This window comes from Ursus arctos, unplaced genomic scaffold (assembly GCF_023065955.2).
Source record: "Ursus arctos isolate Adak ecotype North America unplaced genomic scaffold, UrsArc2.0 scaffold_4, whole genome shotgun sequence".
Taxonomy (NCBI): domain Eukaryota; kingdom Metazoa; phylum Chordata; class Mammalia; order Carnivora; family Ursidae; genus Ursus; species Ursus arctos.
In genome coordinates, this window is record NW_026623056.1 from 86,152,565 (window position 1) to 86,173,321 (window position 20,757).

Genomic DNA, 20,757 nt, shown 5'->3' on the forward strand with positions numbered 1-20,757 from the left:
GGATAAAATGAGACTTAAGCTGCATTTCTTTAATAAAACTAGCCAGAGCACTCTTGAGTATTGAGGAAGGGATAGCTGAGGTGGCATTTCCCAGATTTCTTGTCAGTGGAACCCTTCTGTGGAACAGCTTGTGGCCAGTGTTCCGTGGAACTGACTTTGGGAATACACTGTTCTGAGCAAAGCGCGATGTGCTATCAGTGTGTGCGCTGCAGTGTTTGCGATGGGTTTTATTTCAGCATCAATCTTCCCCTGAGAGGGATCCTGGAGAGAGGGGAGCAGTCCCGGGGGCTTTTTCGATTAATCTCCTGCTGTAGTAATCTGCCTAGCTCGGGGACATCCTGTCTGCCCAGGGGATAGTGCCCCCTCTGCCCCACCTGCTGCGCCATGCTTCTGCCTCAAATTGGGGCCTTTGCTGCGCTGTTTTCAGAGCTGGGCAAGATAAGCTATATTTGTTTGCTGAGCCTCAATAGGAAATCAGTCGGAATCTTCAGCCACGAAACCCTTCTGTGTGCTTCTCCTAAACATTTGGCTGTTACTCATGCCTCTTCAGTTTTGTTTTTTCTGTGAATATGATACTGTGCATCATTTGGACAGTAAAATTCAAATATTTTATGAGATAAAAAGTTTCAGACTAGCCTTAAAGAGAACAAAATCCACTGTTAAAATAAAAAGGTAGTAGGGGCACCTGGATAGCTCAGTCGATTAAGCGTCTGACTCTTGGTTTTGGCTCAGGTCATGATCTCAGGGTCGTGAGATCGAGCCCCGCGTTGGGCTCCACGTCAGTGGGGAGTCTGCCTGAGATTCTCTCTCTCCCTCTGCCCCTCCCCCCACTCACATGCTCTCTCACTCTCTCTAAAATAAATAAATAAATCTTTAAAAAAAAGAAGATAGTAGATAGTTTTTTAATGAAAAGTCTTTGTATACCTGGAAAGGAAGCTAAAGACGATTTGAGTTGTAATAAAAGGGAAAGAGTGGCGTTCATTTCATGCTGATTTTGAGTGCCAGCTACATGTCTGACAGTCATCCGGATGCTAAGGACGTGTCAGCAAACAGTGCAGATCCGGTGGTCATGGAAGGCGGTGGGGCCCGAGCGACGGCTCTGTCCACCCATGCGAAGTTCTACACGAGACTCTCCGGTCCTGCTCAGAACATCTCCATCGCTCTTCTGTATCTCATAGCTGACAGCTAACATGCACAGACGTTAAACTCGTCTTAGGGACCACTGCCAGGAAGCAGACACAGGATTTGGACGACAGCGGCCTGACTCCAGGAACCTGGGTAGCCCACTGCATCACACTGGGCTACTCCTTCTGTGATGTTTGTGTGTCTTCTTTGCAAACAGGAGACGTGAGGGATGGAATTTTCTTGGGTTTTGAGTCCGTTCGCTCATTCAGTGAAAGCCCCTTGTGGGAATTTGCCTCTGCTGTTTTATGGGCAGGGGCAATCATCAGCCTGGCAAAGCTGTTTTCATTGTTGACGGGGAAGGTGCCTTAGTCAGCTGCATGCAGGCCACTGAGCAGAGGGGAGGCCTGGCTTCGGTCAGCCTCCATGGAAAAAACAAACCCAGATGTGCTGATGACGCTGCTTCTCTTAAAGGACGGACGTGAAGTTGCTGATGGCGTGTCAGGGGAGAGAGACCAGATAGAGATAAGGGACAAAGAAATGTCAGGCATCAGCAGGAGAACTTCCCAGAGCAGGAGTCAACATAGGGGCGTGCTATGGGCAGAGTGACAGGCTTCATGGAATTTGCGTCGAATGGGAGGCCCAGGCAAATTTTGTCCCCAGCGTTTCTAAAGTCAGATGTCCCCTGGCTCTGCTCAGGTGGGGGGGATCTTTGCTATTACCTCAGTCTCCAGTCAGCTGCACCAACCTCTTGAGGCTGATCTGCTCGTCCCCTTTGTGGCGGTGGAACCGCCCCCCCTGCTGAGTCCTGCAGGTCCACAGCAAGGCCATGGGCAGGGATGAATCTCTACGCCACGGTGACACGACCCGTCAGACACTCCTGTTGGCCAAGAAGCCGAACCTCTCAAGGACATGTTTGTTTTAGCAAACTCTGTTTCAGTGACAGCCAGCAGGTGGACAGAACAGAAAGGCAGGAGATGGCAACCACTCAGAATGATGAAGAAATAGGGAGAGCAAGTGAGCGGTGGCTGCTGGGACCAAGCCCTTACAGTCTGTATCTCTTGTCCACAGAACAGATGCTCTGCTCCTGAGGCTGTCCCTGGTGGTCGGCAAAGAGGTGTTTTACGCTGCCCTTTGGGGGAGCGTCCTGGTGAGCCCGGCCATCCGCCTTCCCGCCTCGCTCTTTGTGGTGGGCCACATCAGCAGGGACTTGCCAGGCAAGGAGCAGAAATACATGCTGGGGACGGATTACCAGCTCACGGTGGGTGCTTTACTCCTCACGGGAGCAGAACTGGCCGGGGCAGGGGGGGCGCCGGCTTCCTCATGCACAGGTTTTGTCAGCTGGGACTGCAAAGGGACATCAGTGGAGAGCAGCAGGGAAATGGAGGTGTTCTGGGCTTCCCTCTGCTGCTGAGCAAGATGAGGAGGCGTCAGTACGCAGGATGAAACCCAGAGGGGTGGTGTTTGTTTTTCATATATGCGTTAACGATTCGCATATTCAAATACATATTTGCACCTAACGAGGGCCCTTCTGGAGGCCCTGCCAGGCTTCAGCAGTATGGTTAACTGTGAGCAGCGCTCCAGGGGCCTCGCAGAGTCTGCTGCTTTAGCTAGAACCTTGTTTCCTCCCTGGCCTGTGTCACACTGCTCACCATCCACGTATCAGGTTTTCCTCCTCCTCTGGTCACTGTCTCTCTCAGTCCTTCTTCTGCCCTCATCGTCTCCTCTGTCTGCTCTCAAACCTAGATTGTCAGGATTCTTCGGGTGTCCATCCCCAGGCCCTTTGGAGGGCTGCTTTCTTCCCTGGCAAGGCCTTCTCTTCTCATGACCCCTCTCCGTCTTTCTCTTCTCCCCAAACTTGTGTGTCTAATGGCCTGCAGTCTGTCGCCACCTAGTGGTAGCCTAACGGCTTTGTGTCTCCATTTTCATTGCCCTGCTTCCTTCAGTTTCTGGTGCTTGCTTGGTTGGACCTTCCGACTGGCTCCTCCCCATCCCATCCTCTGCCCATCCAGGCTTTTTTGATCACTCTTAGCTCTTTGCTTTGCTGAAGCATAGCTTTGCTCATACCTATATTGTGCTTGAAAAATATATGGATTCCTCTTGCCTACAGATAAAGTCCAAACTCAAGAGTCTTGTAAGTCCACTCCCAACCCACGAATGCCTTGCTCTCCCTTCAGGCCTTCTGCACTCCCGAACGGACTGCCCCAGCCCGACCTATTGGTCAGCGATGCCACCTCCTTGCTCCTTGGATTCACCCCCCATCCCTTCTCCACGATCTCCACGCACATCCTCCCTGTCCTTCCAGCTCAGCCTTCCCACAGAGTTCTGTTGTTTTCCCCAGTTGAAAGATAGATCTCTCCCTCCCTGCTTCTGAATTCTTATAGCTCTTTCTTACCATTTCTCTTATGGCTCTTCTGTATCATGTGTGTCTATACTTGGAAAAGACACGCAAAATATGTATTGAATTGGTTTGGAATCCATTTAACGGAATGTCTTTGGAGTTTTAGGTTAGCCAGAAGTTCCTGTTGGAACCTGAAGACATTTCTTTCTAGGATCATAGAATTTGAGGTCTTAGAACCTGACCCTGTGGTCCAAGCCTCTCCAGCTCTCAGATGGAACGTGCGAGGGCTGCAGCTGACCGACTCTCCGATGTCACACTGTTAGTTTACAGCCTCCTTGGGAGCTTCCTGGGTGTTACCTGAAACTGGCCATATATGTGGCAGGCAGGGAGAGACCAAAAAGAGAGGCAAGCCGCTCCAGATTGGCAGGTGGCCAGTTTAATAAACAAGAGAACTTACTTATGAGGCTTGTCTTGGGTGGCCACAAGTCCAGTAGATCTCCATGTCGGTTCTGAAGAAAAGATTCACAGCAGCTGTGTTCTCAGTTTTGAAGAGGAAGAAAACACTTTATTGATACTATAAAAATATAATTGAAACAGAAAGAAGAAAAGGGAAATCTGTGCATAGGTGAGGGCAGTAGTAAGCAGTAAAGGAGAATAAGACAGCGTTCCATCAAATCGGGTACTTACAACATCCAATCTCAGTAGCTGGGGCAGCCCCGTGGAGACAGCCAGGCCGGAGTCCCGATGGAGAGGCCTGGGCGGAGCGTCCTGCCCTCAGCTGAGACTCCCACCTGACCATCCCCATAGGGCCGTATTTAGAGGGCAGATGATGGGGTCTGAAGTTCAACAATGAACACTGACGTGCAGTTTGGAGAGAGCTGCATTCCTATGTTATCATGTCTTTACATCTTCAAGGAGCCTGGGCTGGGTGTGCTCGCCTCCCTCCTGGATTCCATTCCGGGGAGCCCAGCCCGGAGCAGGAGGGGATGCCAAGCAGATTTCATAGCTCTTGGCGTCCAGACCAGAAGGGTCAGTTCTGACCTGGAGGCCAGCTAATGTCCACTAACAAGGCTCCCGAGGTCACTGTGCGGCACGAGTCACACATATTCCTCAGCCTGCCTGCGTACGTGCAGGTCAGGGGTGGTTGGTTATGCAGGACAGATCCCAGAGACCTCCATCCGTACAATACAGCACCCACCTGCCACGTCTTGAAAGCTTATGTAGAGGCCTTAACTGGGCTCAGTCACATACACCGTGCAGGGGTTCTCAACGCCACATCTCTGTCTCAAAGCTGTGTCCCTCGGGGACCTCCGGAGCGGGGAAGGCAAGCAGAGCGCACATTCCAGGACCAGGGAAGAGATGAGGCACCTCCAGCTCACAGGTCATCCAGGTCACATCTTGTCCCCCTGTCAGTGACCTCCAACACATACTGCCCCCCAGAGTCTAGAGCTAAAACCCACATTTCCCCCATTTACACCTTACTGTTCGGTTCCACATGATTTCACACAGTGGTTTCAGGGTTCTCAGGAAAAGTTACTTTCATTTTTGTGACTGCAAACAGTAGCCTGCAAATGCTACTAACTGTCCTGGGAGTGAAATGTTCATGCTGTTTTATCGTTTACAGGTAAAGTCTCTGTGTGCCTCACTGTTGGACTCAAATGTCCTGGTGCAAAGAAATAACCTGGAAATTGTTCTGTTCTTCTTCCCATTTTATACCTGTCTGGTAAGTCGTTTGTGTTCTTCCAGGGAAGCCACTGGTCTTTCCTGAGGACGTGGGGCAGGCGGGATGGACCTCAGGCCATTGGCACAGCCACTTTGTGATCACCGTTCACTTTCAGCCAATTAAAGGTCCTTGTTCATTTTTGTGAGGATGATGTTTCCGTAGCAAAAACTGAATGGCTTCTGTCCGTGGGTGTTGTGAAGAACCAACTCCTTTTGAGAACTACCTTTTTAAGATAAAGCTTTGTAGACTGGTAAGAGGGGCCACGTGTCAGAAAGCCAGTAATCTACTTCATCATCCCTTTGCAGTAAAATGTTCTCTGTTCTCCGATAGGATTCCAGTGAGAGAGCCATTCCCCTGCTCAGATCTGACATCGTGCAGATCCTGTCAGCGGCCACCCAGACCCTGCTGAGGAGAGACATGTCTCTGAACAGAAGACTTTATGCGTGGTTACTAGGTACTGAGCAGTATCCGATAAGTGAAAGTCAAAGTTAACGTGAAACCTTTTAGTGCTGATTTTGGGAATAAGTTTCAATCTCGGCGATACGCTTCTGAATCATGAGATATGGAAAGAAAACGCGCTGACCGAATATGGCCCAGTCCGCTGAGTGCTGCTTACGCTGTAGCTTTAGTTATGTTGCAGGTATTACATCTAAACCAGGAACAGAAATAAGTGGGATATTTATTGAATATTGAATTCCATTTTAAGAAGCTTGAAATACCACAAAAAAAAAAATTGTAGCTGAACTTTTATTCAAGTAGAAGCCTGTTGCTATAAAGAAGTCGCATGGGTTTGGGGGGTGTGAGAGAAGACCCACAAATGTTACAGAGTTTGTGTAAAGAAAGGTTCGGTACAGATGGGAATCTTTGTGGCATTGACGTAAAGTTTTAAAAGACATTTGGATAACTTTAGGAGAGAGCGTGAGAACCCAGGCCTGTGTTTCCGCCGACAGCCTGTAAACTTGTAGGAAAAGAGCCCCTGACTGTTGGTTGGAAGGCTGCATAGGGACAGAGTCCAGGAAACCATGGGGCTTGGAAGCTAGTACTTTCTGAATTTTATAAATTCCCATGTTCGTGTACCTGAGCAGAAGTGGTGTACAAAGCGACTATGAAAGGATTCCGTAGCTTTTTTTTTTTAAAGATTTTATTTTTTTATTCGACAGAGATAGAGACAGCCAGCAAGAGAGGGAACACAAGCAGGGGGAGTGGGAGAGGAAGACGCAGGCTCATAGCGGAGGAGCCTGATGTGGGGCTCGATCCCATAACACCGGGATCACGCCCTGAGCCGAAGGCAGACGCTTAACCGCTGTGCCACCCAGGCGCCCCTTAAGACCTTTTTTTAAGAGCGGTTTTAGGTTCACATCAAAACTAAGAGGAAGGTACAGAGAGTTCCCAGCTTCCCCCAGCTCCCCCCACCGCAACCAGGGTGGCACATTTGTCACAGTCAATGAACCAGCGCTGGCACGTCATCACCCAGAGTCCGTGGTTTCCATCCGGGCTCGTTCTTGCTGGTGTGCTTTCTGTGGGTGTAGACAGATGTGTAAGGACATGCATCCACCATGGCAGCATCCATGCAGAGTAGTCTCTCTGCCCTAAAAAATCCTCTTCTTCACCACTTTTATAACTCTGAACATGTAGGTCTTCTCACACCAAAATCACGAAGTTCTCTGTCTTTCCTCTCTTCTCCCTGGTTACAGAACTTCCAGAACCCATTGCATGGAAGCTTATGAAGGATTTCAAGAAGAATATTTACAGGCTCTTTACGCATTTTTATCAAAAGGATGATTTTGCTAAACACTCACCTCTGTCCTAGTTGGCCTTGACTTGCTGTGTGTAGAGAGGACCCAGGATCCAAGTTCAGTGCTGGGCCCGATCTGTTGGCCTCGGCCTCAGAGTCCACACTCTCTCCTTGTACCATGAGATGCCTTTCCTTGCCCCAAAGACCTCACAGATTACCTAAAGCTCAAAATAAGGGCATATAGATGAGAACAGCTTGATCTCACATACTGTAATACAAACACTGGTTTTTAAAACTGATCTTCATTCCATTAGATGCTTGTGATCAGACTTGTCAAAGACACTGAGGGTGAACTCTTAGGACAGACTAAATTGATGCCTATTGAGGTAGAATCCTTAGTACCCCACATTTTTGTCAGAAGAAGAAAATGTGACCTAGTCTTGCCAGATTGGAATTTGGTTTTCTGTTGGAGGAATTCTATTTTTAAAAATGCTGGAGCATGAGACTTTTGCACAGTATTCTGTACTTTAGAATTGTAGATCTTGTTACAGCTCATGGTCCTTGTTCTTTTATAGGTTCAGATATTAAAGGAAATACCATTGTGCCAGAATCTGAACTCTCAAATTCTTACGAAGACCAGTCCTCATATTTTTTTGAAAAATATTCCAAGGATCTTTTAGTTGAGGTAAACGAGCCTTTCTGGAAAGTAGATCCCAATCAGAACATTCCTGATCATGATTTCTCAGTGGATTGATGGGCAGGACCTCAAAGCAGACATGGGACATGTTCCTGGATCCACGGTGGGGAAACCTTCTGTGTGCTCATTCCGTGTCGTGTGCCTGGTTTTCTCTCTGTCCCAGAGTATTTACAAGTAGAACAACCAATAGTGTCAAACTGCGCTCTGTACAATATACTGATCTGTGGCTTTTTTTAAAAAACAAACAAACAGGGTCTAGCTGAGATACTGCACCAGAAGTTCTCAGACACCGACGTAGAGGAACGTCACCACGCGTACCTGAAGCCGTTCCGCGTCCTTGTCAGTCTGCTCGACAAGCCGGAAATAGGTAATGTGCGAAGTGCCGTCGCCATCATGGGCCTGCTGCGGATGGCCTATGTGAGACACAGTCAGCATGTTATTTTGAATGTAATTCCATCATCGGAGTTTCCAAATCTTGAAGTACTTCAGTCATGTTATGTGTTCAGTTATCATATCTAGGCACCACTTAAAAGTTTTGCACAATAATGTGAACACTTTCGTTAGAAAAATACCTTGGAGCTCCTGTTGTGCACGTCTATGTACGGGCCTATAGAGCACATACCGTACTGACCCGTGAGAATGTTTCTTCGGTCACATATCATGCTTCAAATGAGCTTTGATTTTATTTTCAAGGGAGTAGGCGACCCTCCGTCTTTTTGCCTTGTGACCTGGGGCAAGCCGCTTCCACCATGTGGGCCTCAGTCTGTTTCTCTGCCAAATGAACAGGGTTGAACTACACTACGGTTCCTAAAGGGTCCCCTCTTACATGCTGTGGTCCTGTGAGCGTCGGCTAAAAAAATGGTCCTCTCTCCCTTGCTTGAAGAATAGAAATTGCTCCAATATCCATTCACAGTAAGATCTTAATATCCAAGGCTCCTGGGTGGCTCAGTCAGTTAGGCATCTGCCTTCAGCTCAGGTCATGATCCCAGGGTCCTGGGATCAATCCCTGCATTGGGCTCCCTGTTCATTGGGGAGCCTGCTTCTCCCTCTCCCCTTGCTCCACCCCCCTGCTCATGCTCTCTCCTTCCCTGTCAAATAAATAAATAATATCTTTAAAAAATAAAGATCTCAACATCCAATCACTTGAACACCATAAGGGGGTCCGCGTCTTCTCCATGGGATTTCAAGGGTTTTTTGTTGTTGTTGTTGCTGTTGTTTTTGTTTTTAAATATCTTATTTATTTATTTGAGAGAGGGAGAGAGCACAGATGGAGGGAGGGGCAGAGGGAGAGAAAGAATCAGACTTCCCTTTGAGCAGGGAGCCCGCATGGGGATCCCAGGACCCTGGGGTCATGACCTGAGCTGAAGGCAGACACTTAAACCAACTGAGCCAGCTGGGAGCCCTGGGATTTTAAGTTTGATGGTGTCATCTGAGCACTCAGGATTTGCACACTGCCTGGTAGCTGTTGCAGAGAACAAGAATTGAGGGCATTATTGAGGTCCCTTCTCCCTTTGGTCTTGGGATAGAAGATGGAGACCCTTCATTTATCCATTCAGGGGCAGACACAGCGCATTTGCTGTGTGGCAGGGATGATGCTAGGCTCTAGGGATGCAAAGGGGAAAAAAGGCATCCATCAAGTTGGATGGAAGGGAGATTCTGAGGTCCTCATGTGTTTTTATTGTTGTTAATAATCACAGCTGATGTTTTTTGAGCAGTTTTTTTGTGTGAAGTGATTTGTATACATCATTTAATGTACATCTCCATATGTACCTCCTTGCCTCCAACAACCCTGAAGTGGGTTTTCTCACTATTCCCATCTTACAGATGGAAAGACTAAGGCTGAGCAGGAGTAAGTGACTTGCCACTCTGGCGTATCTCTGCCCAGGAGCTGAGATTAAAACACGGTCTGCTTGGCTCGAGAACCTAAGCTCTTTGAGAGGACACAGCTGCTTACCTGACTGCACTCAGACCCACCATACCCGAGATGCTGAGTCATGTAACACAGATGACCTTGTATCCCATGACGTGTACAGCTCTAGCTGCCCTTAACCAAAGTCAAAGCGTGAAGGCTTTGTCCCTCTAAGCTACGACCTTAAGTGCCACCTGAAGATACTTGTGCCGTCCCCTGCTACCTCAGTCGACCAGCGATGGCTCCAATAGATTTTCCTCTGGGTGTGGAGTGACGGCAGCTCAGAAAAATCGTGATTTAGACTAAAAAATGAAGTGAGCTATATAAGTATTGGGAGCTTCCCACGTAACTTGGGGAAATATCCAAAGAAAAAATGTAACTGCATTTTGGTGGATGGGTGTTTTATGTGAGTCAAATGAAACGTTGCTGCCAGCTTGGGTTCCAGGTCGTAGTTTCCAGAAGGGGGTGAATGGCAGGCTTCTGCCCAATCTAGCAGCCTAATTTTTCTGTCGGTTAATTCAGTTGTCCCAGGGAAGACATACTCGAGGGGCAGAGGAGTGGATTGTACAGAAGTAGACCTAGAAGGCCCAGGGCAGTCATTCTTTTGCTAGCAGGCTTCACCCACTGCCTCATTTTCTCCCTGAATCATGGCAACAAACTTGCCTTCATTTGTAAAAAGCATTCAGCATTCTTATGCTGCAGATAAAATATATATCGTGAAAAAAGTTTTCTCAGAGGCACATCCTCTGTTTTTGTGAAAAAGAAGCATAAGAGATTGGATCAATCTGCTGATTGCCTTTGAACACAGATTTATTGACAGAACTTTCATCTCCTCTGAATCGATCCTGTTTTCATCCCTTTGTACACACGAGTGAGAAGTCGCTCCCTTCCCTGCCTGATGGTTGCTGTGTGTGGAGCGGAAATGTCTAGCTGGCTTCCACCTGCCTGATCGGCAGGAATGCTTCCCTAACCGACGGCTGGTTCCGTTCTTTTGTGCCATTTAATGAGCTTTTCAGGAGTGGTGGTATTTCTTTTGTGGGGTTCCAGCTCATGATTAAGAGAGTTTAGGAGGGCGCCTGGCTGGCTCAGTCGGTGGAGCATCCGACTCTTGATCTCAGGGTCATGAGTTCAAGCCCCACGCTGGGTATAGAGATTAAGAAAAATTAAAAATAGGGTGTCTGGGTGGTGCAGTTGGTTAAGTGTCTGACTCTTGGTTTTGGCTTAGGTTGCGATCCCAGGGTCAAGAGAATGAGCCCCGCGTTGGGCTTGCGCTCGATATGGAGTCTGCTTGGGTTTCTCTCCCTCTCTGGCCCTCCCACCCCCATTCTTGCTCGCTCTCTCTAAAATAAGTAAATCTTTAAAAAAAAAATTAAAATAAAAAAATTAAAATGTAAAGGAATTTTAAAGGAATGTAAAATAGGAAAGTTGCCCCACTCCGTTGGCGTTTATGCTGAGTAGTGTCTCTGGCCAAGCAGTTTATACACACACATACCGAGCGCACATCCTGGCTCCCCCAGACTGAGTCTGGCTTGGACCACTTCCTTAGCCTCTCTGCCCCGTCCCCTTATCTGTAGTCAGTACAGCAGCGTAGTACCTGGTCGTATGGCTATTGTAAGGAGTAAATAAGGTAACAGATACAAAACGCTTAGAACAGTGTCCAGCACATGGTAAACGCTACAAAAATATTGGCCATTTTCATGGATGTTATTCCCGCAGTAAAGTTGGCATTGTCAAACTAAAGTTTCTGAGCATTTTCACAATAAAATGGTGTGTACAGTTACTCTGTTTCACACATATGTCATTTATTGATCTAAGTATGGATTGTTCATCTCTAACCATTTTCTTTTTAATTGCAGGGCCTCGAGTGGTTGGGAATTTGTTTCTCGAAGTCATCCGGGCCTTTTATTCTTACTGCAGAGATGCTCTCGGCTCTGATCTTAAACTTAGCTATACCCAGAGTGGAAACTCGCTAATAAGGTACGGGTTTGGGTTTGGCCCTCAGCTTCGAGCTTCTTCCCCCCTCCCTAATGGCGCGAGTCTCATTTCCCAGCTCTTTATTAGAAGTTGTGTGGCGCTAGAGAAAGTGGGTGTGCAAAGGATCACACCACTCATGAAGATAACCGATGCTCTTGAGTCGGTCACCGTGAATGGCCCGTTTCCTGTTGGAAACTGTGAAGAGTTTCAGAGGTGTTTGAGCTAGTCTCTGCCCAGCCCGGGCTGTACAAACCGTATTTACGGAGCAGGTGTGAAAGCGTTGAAGGGCGGCTGGATCTGGTATGCCCACGCGGTGACATACAGGGAGGACGGGGCGGGGGGCTGGGGGCAGGCCGGGAAGTGGAGCCAGGGTCCAGCCGGCAGAGGGGAGAGTCAGCCAGGGGCACCCCCAGGACATGTGCTGTAGGACCCCAAAGGCAGAGCAGATAGGGGTTCAGGACACAGCAGACATGTTGCCTTAGAGCGTGTAGTTTTCTCTCAACCCCGGGTTTTTTTTGTTCTTTTTTTTTTTTTTTTAAGATTTTATTTATTAGAGAGGTGGTAGGGTGGGGAGGCAGGGTTGAGGGTGAAGCAGGCTCCCCACAGAGCAGGGAGCCCCACACAGGGCTCAATCCCAGGACCCTGGTATCATGACCTGAGCCAAAGGCAGATGCTTAACGGACTGAGCCACCCAGGCGCCCCTTGCTTTTGTTCCTTTTAAGATAATACATTTGCTTCCTTTTTACTTTATTCTCGATGTAATTTCCTTCTGCCTGAATTGGCATTGGGTATATTGAAAATATAAATCTATTTGAAGACTTTTCTGGTCTCTTAATTATAGACGTACCAAGAGTTCTGAGTGTTTGCTTTTTTCCTCCCAGAATGTTTGTTCTTTTCTCCCAGAATTATTATTTGTCTGAATACAAAAGTAATACATGCTCTTTGTGGAATATACTGATATTTGAAGGTATCCAGAAAAAAAGATAACACCCACAATCCTACCGCCCTTGAGAGAAAAACATAAAACATTTTCATTTCTTTCCAGACTTTGCATATATAAATATTTAGATGCCTATGTTTTATTTTAAAGATGGAATTACAGGGGCGCCTAGGTGGCTGAGTCGTTTAAGCATCCGACTTTTGATCTCAGCTCAGATCATGATCTCAGGGTCATGGGGTCAAGCCCCGTGTTGGGTTCCACAGTCAGTGGGGAGTCCGCTTGAGAACCTCTCCCTCTGCCCCTCCCCCAGCTTACACACGTGCACGTGTGTGCACACTCTCTCCCTCTCTCTCTCTCTCTCTCTCTCTCAAATAAGTAAATCCTTAAAAAAATAATATATAAAGGTGGAATTACATTAGCTATTTAGTTGCCTGGTTTTTTAAAATGCAAGTTGTGAGTAGCTCTCCTGTCTTTTGCAGTGGAACATAACGTTGCCGTCGGTTCCTTAGTTAGGATTTATCACATTTAAATAAATCCTGACTGACTGACCAATCCCCGTTTGCTTGGCTGTTAGGTGGCTTCCACTTTTTAAATATTTTAAAATGACCTTGCCGTGGTGTCCTGATGCATATATGCTTGTGCCTATATAAGGACTTCTGTAGGAGAAATCCCTAGAATAAATTTCCTGAGTCATAGAAGGTGCACATTTAAATTTTAGCCAAATTTCCCGCCCAGATGGGTGTACCCTGTTATTTCACCAGCCAGGGCATCTAAGGCCTCAGAGTTGGACTAAAACTGGTTTCCTATACCAGATTCTTTTCAGAGTAACTCTTACACTTATTTCTAAGAGAATGCATCGATACAAATATTGTTTAGGATGGCATTATGCAAACTCTTTCCTACATCAGACCAGTGACTCTAGAGAGTCTCTTTCTCTAGAAATAAGTAAACGAATTACAGTTTTTCAGACACGGCATTCTCATGATAGAGGGTTTCTCATAGACACATTTATGAGCGTCTGTCTTCCTTTACAGTGCAATAAAAGAAAACAGAAATGCCTCTGAGATTGTTAAAACGGTGAATTTGCTGATCACTTCGCTAAGCACAGACTTTCTCTGGGACTACATGACCCGGTGTTTTGAGGACTGCTTTAGGTAAGTATCCAGTTCAGGATTAGGGAATGTTTAGGAAGGAGTGGAAGCTTGCGTGGTTCCGTAGCTGCTTATGGTGGCTCAGGTTGAGTGGTCTCTGCTGAGCACACATGGGAAAGAACTCCCTTAAAATTTAGTAGAATAAAAACATTGCCATTAAGAAGGTTCAGGTAATCTCTGCCCCATAATTCTGGAGCTTTTTTACTTACTTACTTAATTAATTTTTATTAATTCTAACTTGAGGAAACCCTCTGCATTTCCTAGTTATGTTGACCAAATACATTTTCACACAGCGCTCCTGGAGGCTCATCTTTTTAAAGGGGCGTAGTTCTGTGGCTCTGTGACTAGAGCAAGTGGTTTTAAAATCATCAGTCTTCTTAGATTCTTACTGAAATTTTTGTATCACTAGTCAGATGAAAGCATTAATGTCTTAAGCTGCCACGATCAACTTTATGTCACCGTTCATCTGGTCAGTGACTTGCACCACCTCGCTGCCGTGGACAGTGATGGTGGCATGCTCTGGGGAGCCGCGTGCTTCCCTGCGAGCCTCTCCCAGGCCCCTCTCCCCGCAGCGGGAGGAATAATGTCATCTCTGAGACCGTGTCTTGTCCGGAGTCACATGGTCAGACTTCCTCGCTGTCACTACTCTTCCCCTACCTAGCAACTCAGTAGAAGCTTTACTTATTGTGTGCTGTGGGTTCTCCTCTGGCTGTGGGTTCTCCTCTGGCTCATACTCATGAGCTCCTCGGGACACCCCAAAGAGAAGTAGGCACTTGGATCACTTTAGAAGGCCAGAGCCCAGCGACAGGAGGTCCCTCGTGTGGCATTGTACTGGAAATTAGCGGCAGCCTGCCGAGATGGGAACCCAGGAATGCCTGCTTCCCAGCCGCTCCCACTGCGCTGCTCTGTGTCCTCTAGAGCCAGGTCCCAGTTGGCATTCAGATCTGTGATGAATCAATTCACTGTAGCTAGACGCATGGGCAGCAGCAAGGCCGTGATATACTGAAGCTAGGGTATATTTTGGTCAGCCTATTTCCATTTCAGAGTTACAAGGTATGCTTTCTTTAAAAAAAAAAAAAAAACCCAACTACAAAACATTTCAAATGTAAGAAAGAACAAGAAATACTGCCAGACACACATGCACCCATTACTGAAATTATGCATTCGGTCATTGTTTTTCAGATTTTTTTTTTTTAAGGAATAAAATGTTGCTACCCAGAGAGAACTAACTCCCACCTTCCAGCACCTTCTCCTTTCATACTGGGATTATTAGTGTCTGTCCTGCCCCTGGTGTTGTCTGTGCTTTTATAACAAGTGTGTATCCAGAGATGACATAGTCTAGTGTGTCCAATTTTTACACAGGGGTATCAAGTTTTATATAACTTTTTGCAGGGTGCTGTTTTGGGGGTTGGCTCACAGTCCTCTGGAGATCTGTCTGTACATCCCGCTGAAACACCAGTGTCCATCTTTTCATTGTTGCAAATAGTACTTTGTCCTGTCTCTTCACAGACACTTGCGGGGTTTCCTGATGCTGGGAGAACAGTTGTTCGGTTATAGTTAGTGTGCAGCTCTTCAGAGGTTCTCTTGCTCAGATAAACTCCGAGATAACTAAGTGCTAACTTGCAGTGAAGACAGTTAACTCAGGTTCAGTTGTCCTCTGATTGCTAGATGAATCCAAAGTTGCTCTGAGAACCAACGAGTGTATGTTTTTTAACTTACCTAGTTAACCAGTTGCCTGCTTATTTAAAAAGCAGTGTTGCATTTCAGTATGAGCAGCTCCCGATAGAGCTGACTGGTGAAGTCACACTTCTCTCTGAAAGCTGGAGAAGCTCAGCAGCTCGTGCAGATGAGCTCATGGGTGTCATGGGGAAGGAGCTGTCTCACATTGCTCCCACAGCAGGTGGAACCACGGTGTAGCCCGTGTCTTCTCCAGCCAGGCGGCTTCCCTTGGAACATGCCTTTGCTTTGGCGTGGGGGCCCTAGCCTTGCTCCTGTTGATGGAGCTCCAGATCCGCTGGGGGTGGCCTCCCCCCCGCCCCGGACATGGGTCCACCCTCGTCTGAACCGGTGAAGTTCACATCTGAGTGAACCTGTTTTGGAGACAAGCAAATTCAAGACACAGACTGACTTCTCTGTATCTGATCGTTTTAGTCACTAAAGCTTCCTTATTAGAAGGACAGAGCTGCCTTTCATTATGTTTGAAGTAGAGTAACTCGATTGGACATCGTAAGAAGTGCTTCAAGTTATTACAGGAGAAAGAATTGATTTGGTTTTCTTTCCTGTGACTTCTGTAGACCAGCGAAGCTGAGTTACACTGTTGGGAAAAGCATCAGCCCTCCCCCGACGGTGTCAGAGCTCTGCACCCTCCTGGTGTTTCTTCTGGATGTTATCCCCTTGGTAAGGGCCCTTGTCGGGAAGAGGCGTCTCCGTGCCTGCTGTTGTTTACGTTCTCGCTAGTGTCATTGGCCTGGTAAACCTCACCCTCCTGAAGAGTGGGTGCAGTAAATGGACAACACTTTCATTGTTAGTTACGGCACGGACAACGTAGCTGAATGTACTCTCTGATGTCTTTTATGTCTTATTTAAAGGAGGTTATAATTGAGCCGGTTGTAAGTGGCCTGAGCGAAAGTTAATGTCCAGCAGAGGTGAACTGGCATCACCCTGCGCTTTGGTTATTTAGGAGTGAGAGTGAGTGTATTTCTAGGTGAAACTGTGCCGTTGGCTAGTTTTCTCAAAGTACACTAATTTCCTCAATATAGAAATAAACGTCACAATGATTTTCTATTAGAAAAGGTAAAGACACTTGAGGGGCACCTGGGTGGCTCAGTCGGTTGAGCATCCATCTCTTGATTTCGGCTCAACTTGTGATCTCAGGGCCTGAGATCAAGCCACACACGGGCTCCATGCTGAGCATGGAGCCTGCTTAAGATTCTCTCACTCCCCTTGCCCTTCCCTCTGCTCGTGTACTCTCACTCGAATGCTCGCCCTCTCTGACTCTCAAATACATCTTTAAAAAAAAAAACAACAACAAAGAAATGTAAAGACACTTGAAAATCGAGGAAGAATGTCCATTGATTTGTCTAGATCAAAAAGAAATGTTTTTTTGATTTGGGAATAAGCATGAAACTTATTCATGCTCTAAAAAATTGACTTTTTTCAGGGCGCCTGGGTGGCTCAGTCCGTTGTCTGCGTTTGGCTCAGGTCATGATCTCAGGGTCCTGGGATCAAGCCCCATGTTGGGGTCCCTGCTCAGTGGGGAGTCTGCTTGTCCCTCTGCTTGTCCCCCTGCTCACTCTTGCTCTCTTTCTCAGATCTTATAAATAAATAAATAAATAAATAAATAAATAAATAAAATCTTTTTAAAAATGGACTTTTTTAAGGCGCCATTTTGAGGTGCATTTTTTTTTTTTCTGACCAGAAGTTGGAAACCTGTTAGTTAAACTCATGTCTGTTTTCCACAGGAACTTTACTCCGAGGTGCAAACCCAGTACCTCCCTCAGGTGCTGGGCTGTCTGGTGCAGCCTCTGGCTGAGGAAATGGAGGCGTTAAGCTTACCCGAGCTCACGCATGCCTTGAAGACATGTTTCAAAGTGCTCAGCAAGGTCCAGATGCCACCTTCCTACCTGGACATGGAGCCCACAAGTGGAAACACGGTACACCTCCGAGGAGCTGACATGGTTCTCTGGGCTGGGCTTATGCCTTCCTGGGAGCGGGAAGTAATTAGGGTTGGTTAGGGTAGGAGTGAAGATCAGAGGATGTAAAGGCATTATCTAAAATACGCTTCTAAAATCCTCAGACATTTCCCAAGAGCTTTCAGCGTGGAAGCGGACCACCCCCTTCCCTTTGCGCACCCCCGCCACTTCCTCCGAAGGTTACTGGTTCGATTCAGCTCCCTATCCAGACCTTGTTATGTGTGTGTTTGTATTTGTGTGATATTGGTGTCTGAAACACGTAAGTGAGATATTCATTTACCTGGGCTGCAGTAACGAAGTACCCCTGACTGAGTGACTTAAATTAGAGGAGGTTACTGTCCCATGGTTCTGGAGGTCACAGTGTGGGCAGGGTTGGTCTTCTCTGAGGGGAGGGGAGGGAGAGTCTGCTCCGTCCTCTGTTCCACCTTCTGGTGGTGCTGGCAGTCGCTGGTGTCTCTCTGCTGTAGACGAGTCACCCTGCTCTGTCTTCAAACCCACCCTGTGTCCACGTTTCCTTTTCGTAAGGACATCAGTCATGTTGGATTGGGGCCCACCCTAATGAGCTCATTTTAACTTGACCATCTGCAAAGAGCCTATTTCCAAACAAGGTCACATTTACGAGTATCATGGGTAGGACTAATGCATCTTTTGAGGGGGACACAGTTCAACCCATAACATACACTGTTCTCTGACTTGCTTTGATTCTCAAACAGTGTTCCGGGGACCTCTGGTTTATAAACCATACTGGTTTATAAAGAGGTGTCTTACTCTTGTGTGACTTCTGTGTAATAGTCTAGGTGTGGCTTTACCGTGTCTTCTGCTCTTCCCCTATCAAGGGCATTTAGGTGATTTCTGGTTTTTCACTGTTACAGACAGCACTGCACTAAGCATCCTTGCACAGCTGGTTCGTGGTTGCAGGTTTCTCTGAAGGATCAATCCCTCTCTGTGGGTTGCAGTGAAACCCATTCTTTTTAAACTGGGAGGGACGCATGCTCCTTTTAAATTGGCACGGATGCTGCCAAATGGTCCTCCCTGAGGACAGTCAGAGTTCCCCAAGCAGTTTGAGGCCTGCGGTCTTCAGATTATTTTGATTTTCTACTTCGCTTAAAGCATTGAAAACTCTGCCCTTGACACCCATTCAGTGCAGCTTCGGGCGGGAGCGCAAGCAGACTGGGCAGGGGGCACTCTGGAAACGGAGCTACTCCCAGCGCTCAGGGCTGGGCCTGCACTTGGGTGCGGACTCACTCACAGACTGTTCATTTCCTTCCAAAGTTAGTTCTTTTTTTTTTCTTGCTATTGTAGCTAATAAAAAAAAATCTCTTAAATGATTTAAGATAAAAAGTTTAAGCATGTGTCTTCAAACATAATTATCAATGTTTCACAAAGTGTGTACTATTTCATTCTTCCCTACGGAGCAGTGGTTTAAATGCTGAAATGTGTTAAATTTAATGGAATGTTATCTATGTTAACAGTGTAAGAGGAGAGGTTGACTGATGACAGTTGCAGCGTCATCCCTTTGAAAAAGCCACAGAATGCACGCGTGCAGACGCGTGCGTGCACACACACGGGTAGGTGGGTGGACGGGTACTATGTATACACGGGTAAACACTTTATTCTGGCTTTCTGCTCTCATTTTATTTCTTCATGCCTCTATTTTACCCTCAGCCCAATGTCTCATTCAGTTTTTTAATTTAAATATGTCAGAAACCGTTTTTAAATAATGTTTTTGAATCTTAAACCTAAATAAATAATACAAAGTGGGCTCAAAGTCTGCCTTTCCGGAGAGTATGGGGGCCCAGCAGCCTCCTCTTTGGGCTTGCTCCCCCTTCCTCCTGCTGTGCCTTCTTTATTTTATTACACACTTTCACACAGGGGTTCTCTCGGTGTAGAGAATCAGGATTTCAAAAACCAGGAAGTACCTATTCATGGTTTTCCCGATTCAGCTGGTACTTGAATCCCTTGGCCTTACGAGATGTGTGCAACAGAATTTCCATTTCTTTGCAGAGTCCAGTAAAAGGTGAAAACAGTGAAATGATTATAGACACAAAGGCAGTGATTCTGGCTGATGAAGATGCTTCGTTTCCTCCCCTTAAATCTGAAGACAGCGGAATTGAGCTCAGTGCCTCATCGCCAGAGCTCTCGGAGCACTTGAGGGTTCCCAGGGTCTCTCCCGAGAAAGACGATGTTTGGAAGAAGGGTGGGAGTATGCAGAGGACGTTTCTTTGCATCCAGGAGCTGATCGCCAACTTTGCCCACAAGAACATTTTTGGAGTGCAACTGACAGGGTCTGGAGAAGAGAACAAGTGTGAAGAGCCTTCGGTCCGGAGGGACGAGGGTGGGCCACCATGCTCAGCGGGCAGCGACTCCGACAGGAAGAACCCGTGGGATGCGAAGCCCATCAGTGTGCCCCAGTTTAAGCAGATGCTCTCAGACTTGTTCACAGCTCGGGGGTCTCCATTTAAGACGAAAAGTGCAGAGTTGCCATCACCTCTGCCCAGGAGCCCTGGCCGAAAAAAGGAGGGGGACTGGGCTGTGGAGCAGGTGGTCGTTGACCTGGGGAGCTCACGGGAGGGCTGCAGGGAGGCCTTCGCTGCCGCCTGCCACCTGCTGCTGGACTGTGCCACCTTCCCTGTCTACCTGTCCGAGGAGGAGACGGAGCGGCTCTGTGAAACGCTCTTCCAGCTTCCCGGTGAGAGGACTGCCCCCCCGGGACCCCGCCCTGAGGAGTCCTGTCTTGTAGCTGGTGTTTACAGACGAGCCAAAACCCTCTCTGCCACGTGTGTTTTTGTCATTTGTGGTGTGTGCTTTTGAATTGTGTCTTAAAGATGGCAGATTGGTGAGGCTGGGACCATATTTTTAAACTTGAGGTGTCCTGCACAGCCCATTAAGAGGTCTGGAACAGAAAAGGTGCTTCATGATAATCAGTAAATAGGCTAGTTCATCAGACCTGTTGTTAAAGATTTGTGTAAGTTTGCTGAGGTTGCCATAACGAAGTACCACAAACTAAGTGACTTAAACAACAAAAATGGACTGCCTCACAGCTCTGGAGGCAGACGTCTGAGATCAGCGCATTGGCAGGGCCGCGCTCTGTTTGAAGGTTCAGAAGAATGTGCTCTAGCCTCTCCCCAGGCTTCTGGTAGTTCCTTGGCTCATGGCATCATAACTCCAACCTTTGCATGGATTCCCCCTGTGTACATGCACACATCCTGTGTTCAATTTCCTTTTTATGAACACGCCAGTTATATTGGATTAGTGGCCCACTCTAATACGACCTTGTTTTAATTCATCTGCATCAATCCTATTTCCAAATAAGGTCATATTCTGAGGTCAGTAAGGGCCTTATGACTGCAACATAAGAATTTTGGGGTATCGGGGGGGGGCACAGTTCCCCCCATAACAGGCGGTGTCTTAGAAGCTCAGGCTGCCATAACGAAATACCGTAGGCTGAGTGGCTTAAGCAACAGAAATTTTTC

At 47.2% G+C, this 20,757-nt stretch overlaps 1 protein-coding gene across 4 annotated transcripts in view; it reads left to right on the forward strand.

Moving 5' to 3' along the window:
- DOP1B (DOP1 leucine zipper like protein B) overlaps positions 1–20,757 on the forward strand; it is a 102,617-nt gene that overhangs the window by 36,212 nt on the left and 45,648 nt on the right. For all 4 annotated transcript variants that reach the window (XR_003317980.4, XM_026506304.4, XM_057306839.1 and 1 more), the window contains 10 exons: positions 2,194–2,383; positions 5,088–5,186; positions 5,517–5,640; positions 7,497–7,606; positions 7,871–7,985; positions 11,384–11,504; positions 13,476–13,595; positions 15,887–15,989; positions 17,054–17,245; positions 19,289–19,973. Coding sequence is in view for 3 of the 4 variants with exons in the window: in XM_026506304.4 (XP_026362089.3) it covers positions 2,194–2,383; positions 5,088–5,186; positions 5,517–5,640; positions 7,497–7,606; positions 7,871–7,985; positions 11,384–11,504; positions 13,476–13,595; positions 15,887–15,989; positions 17,054–17,245; positions 19,289–19,973 (1,859 nt within the window). In the remaining variant the exon portion in view is untranslated. The remainder of the gene's footprint in view (positions 1–2,193; positions 2,384–5,087; positions 5,187–5,516; positions 5,641–7,496; positions 7,607–7,870; positions 7,986–11,383; positions 11,505–13,475; positions 13,596–15,886; positions 15,990–17,053; positions 17,246–19,288; positions 19,974–20,757) is intronic.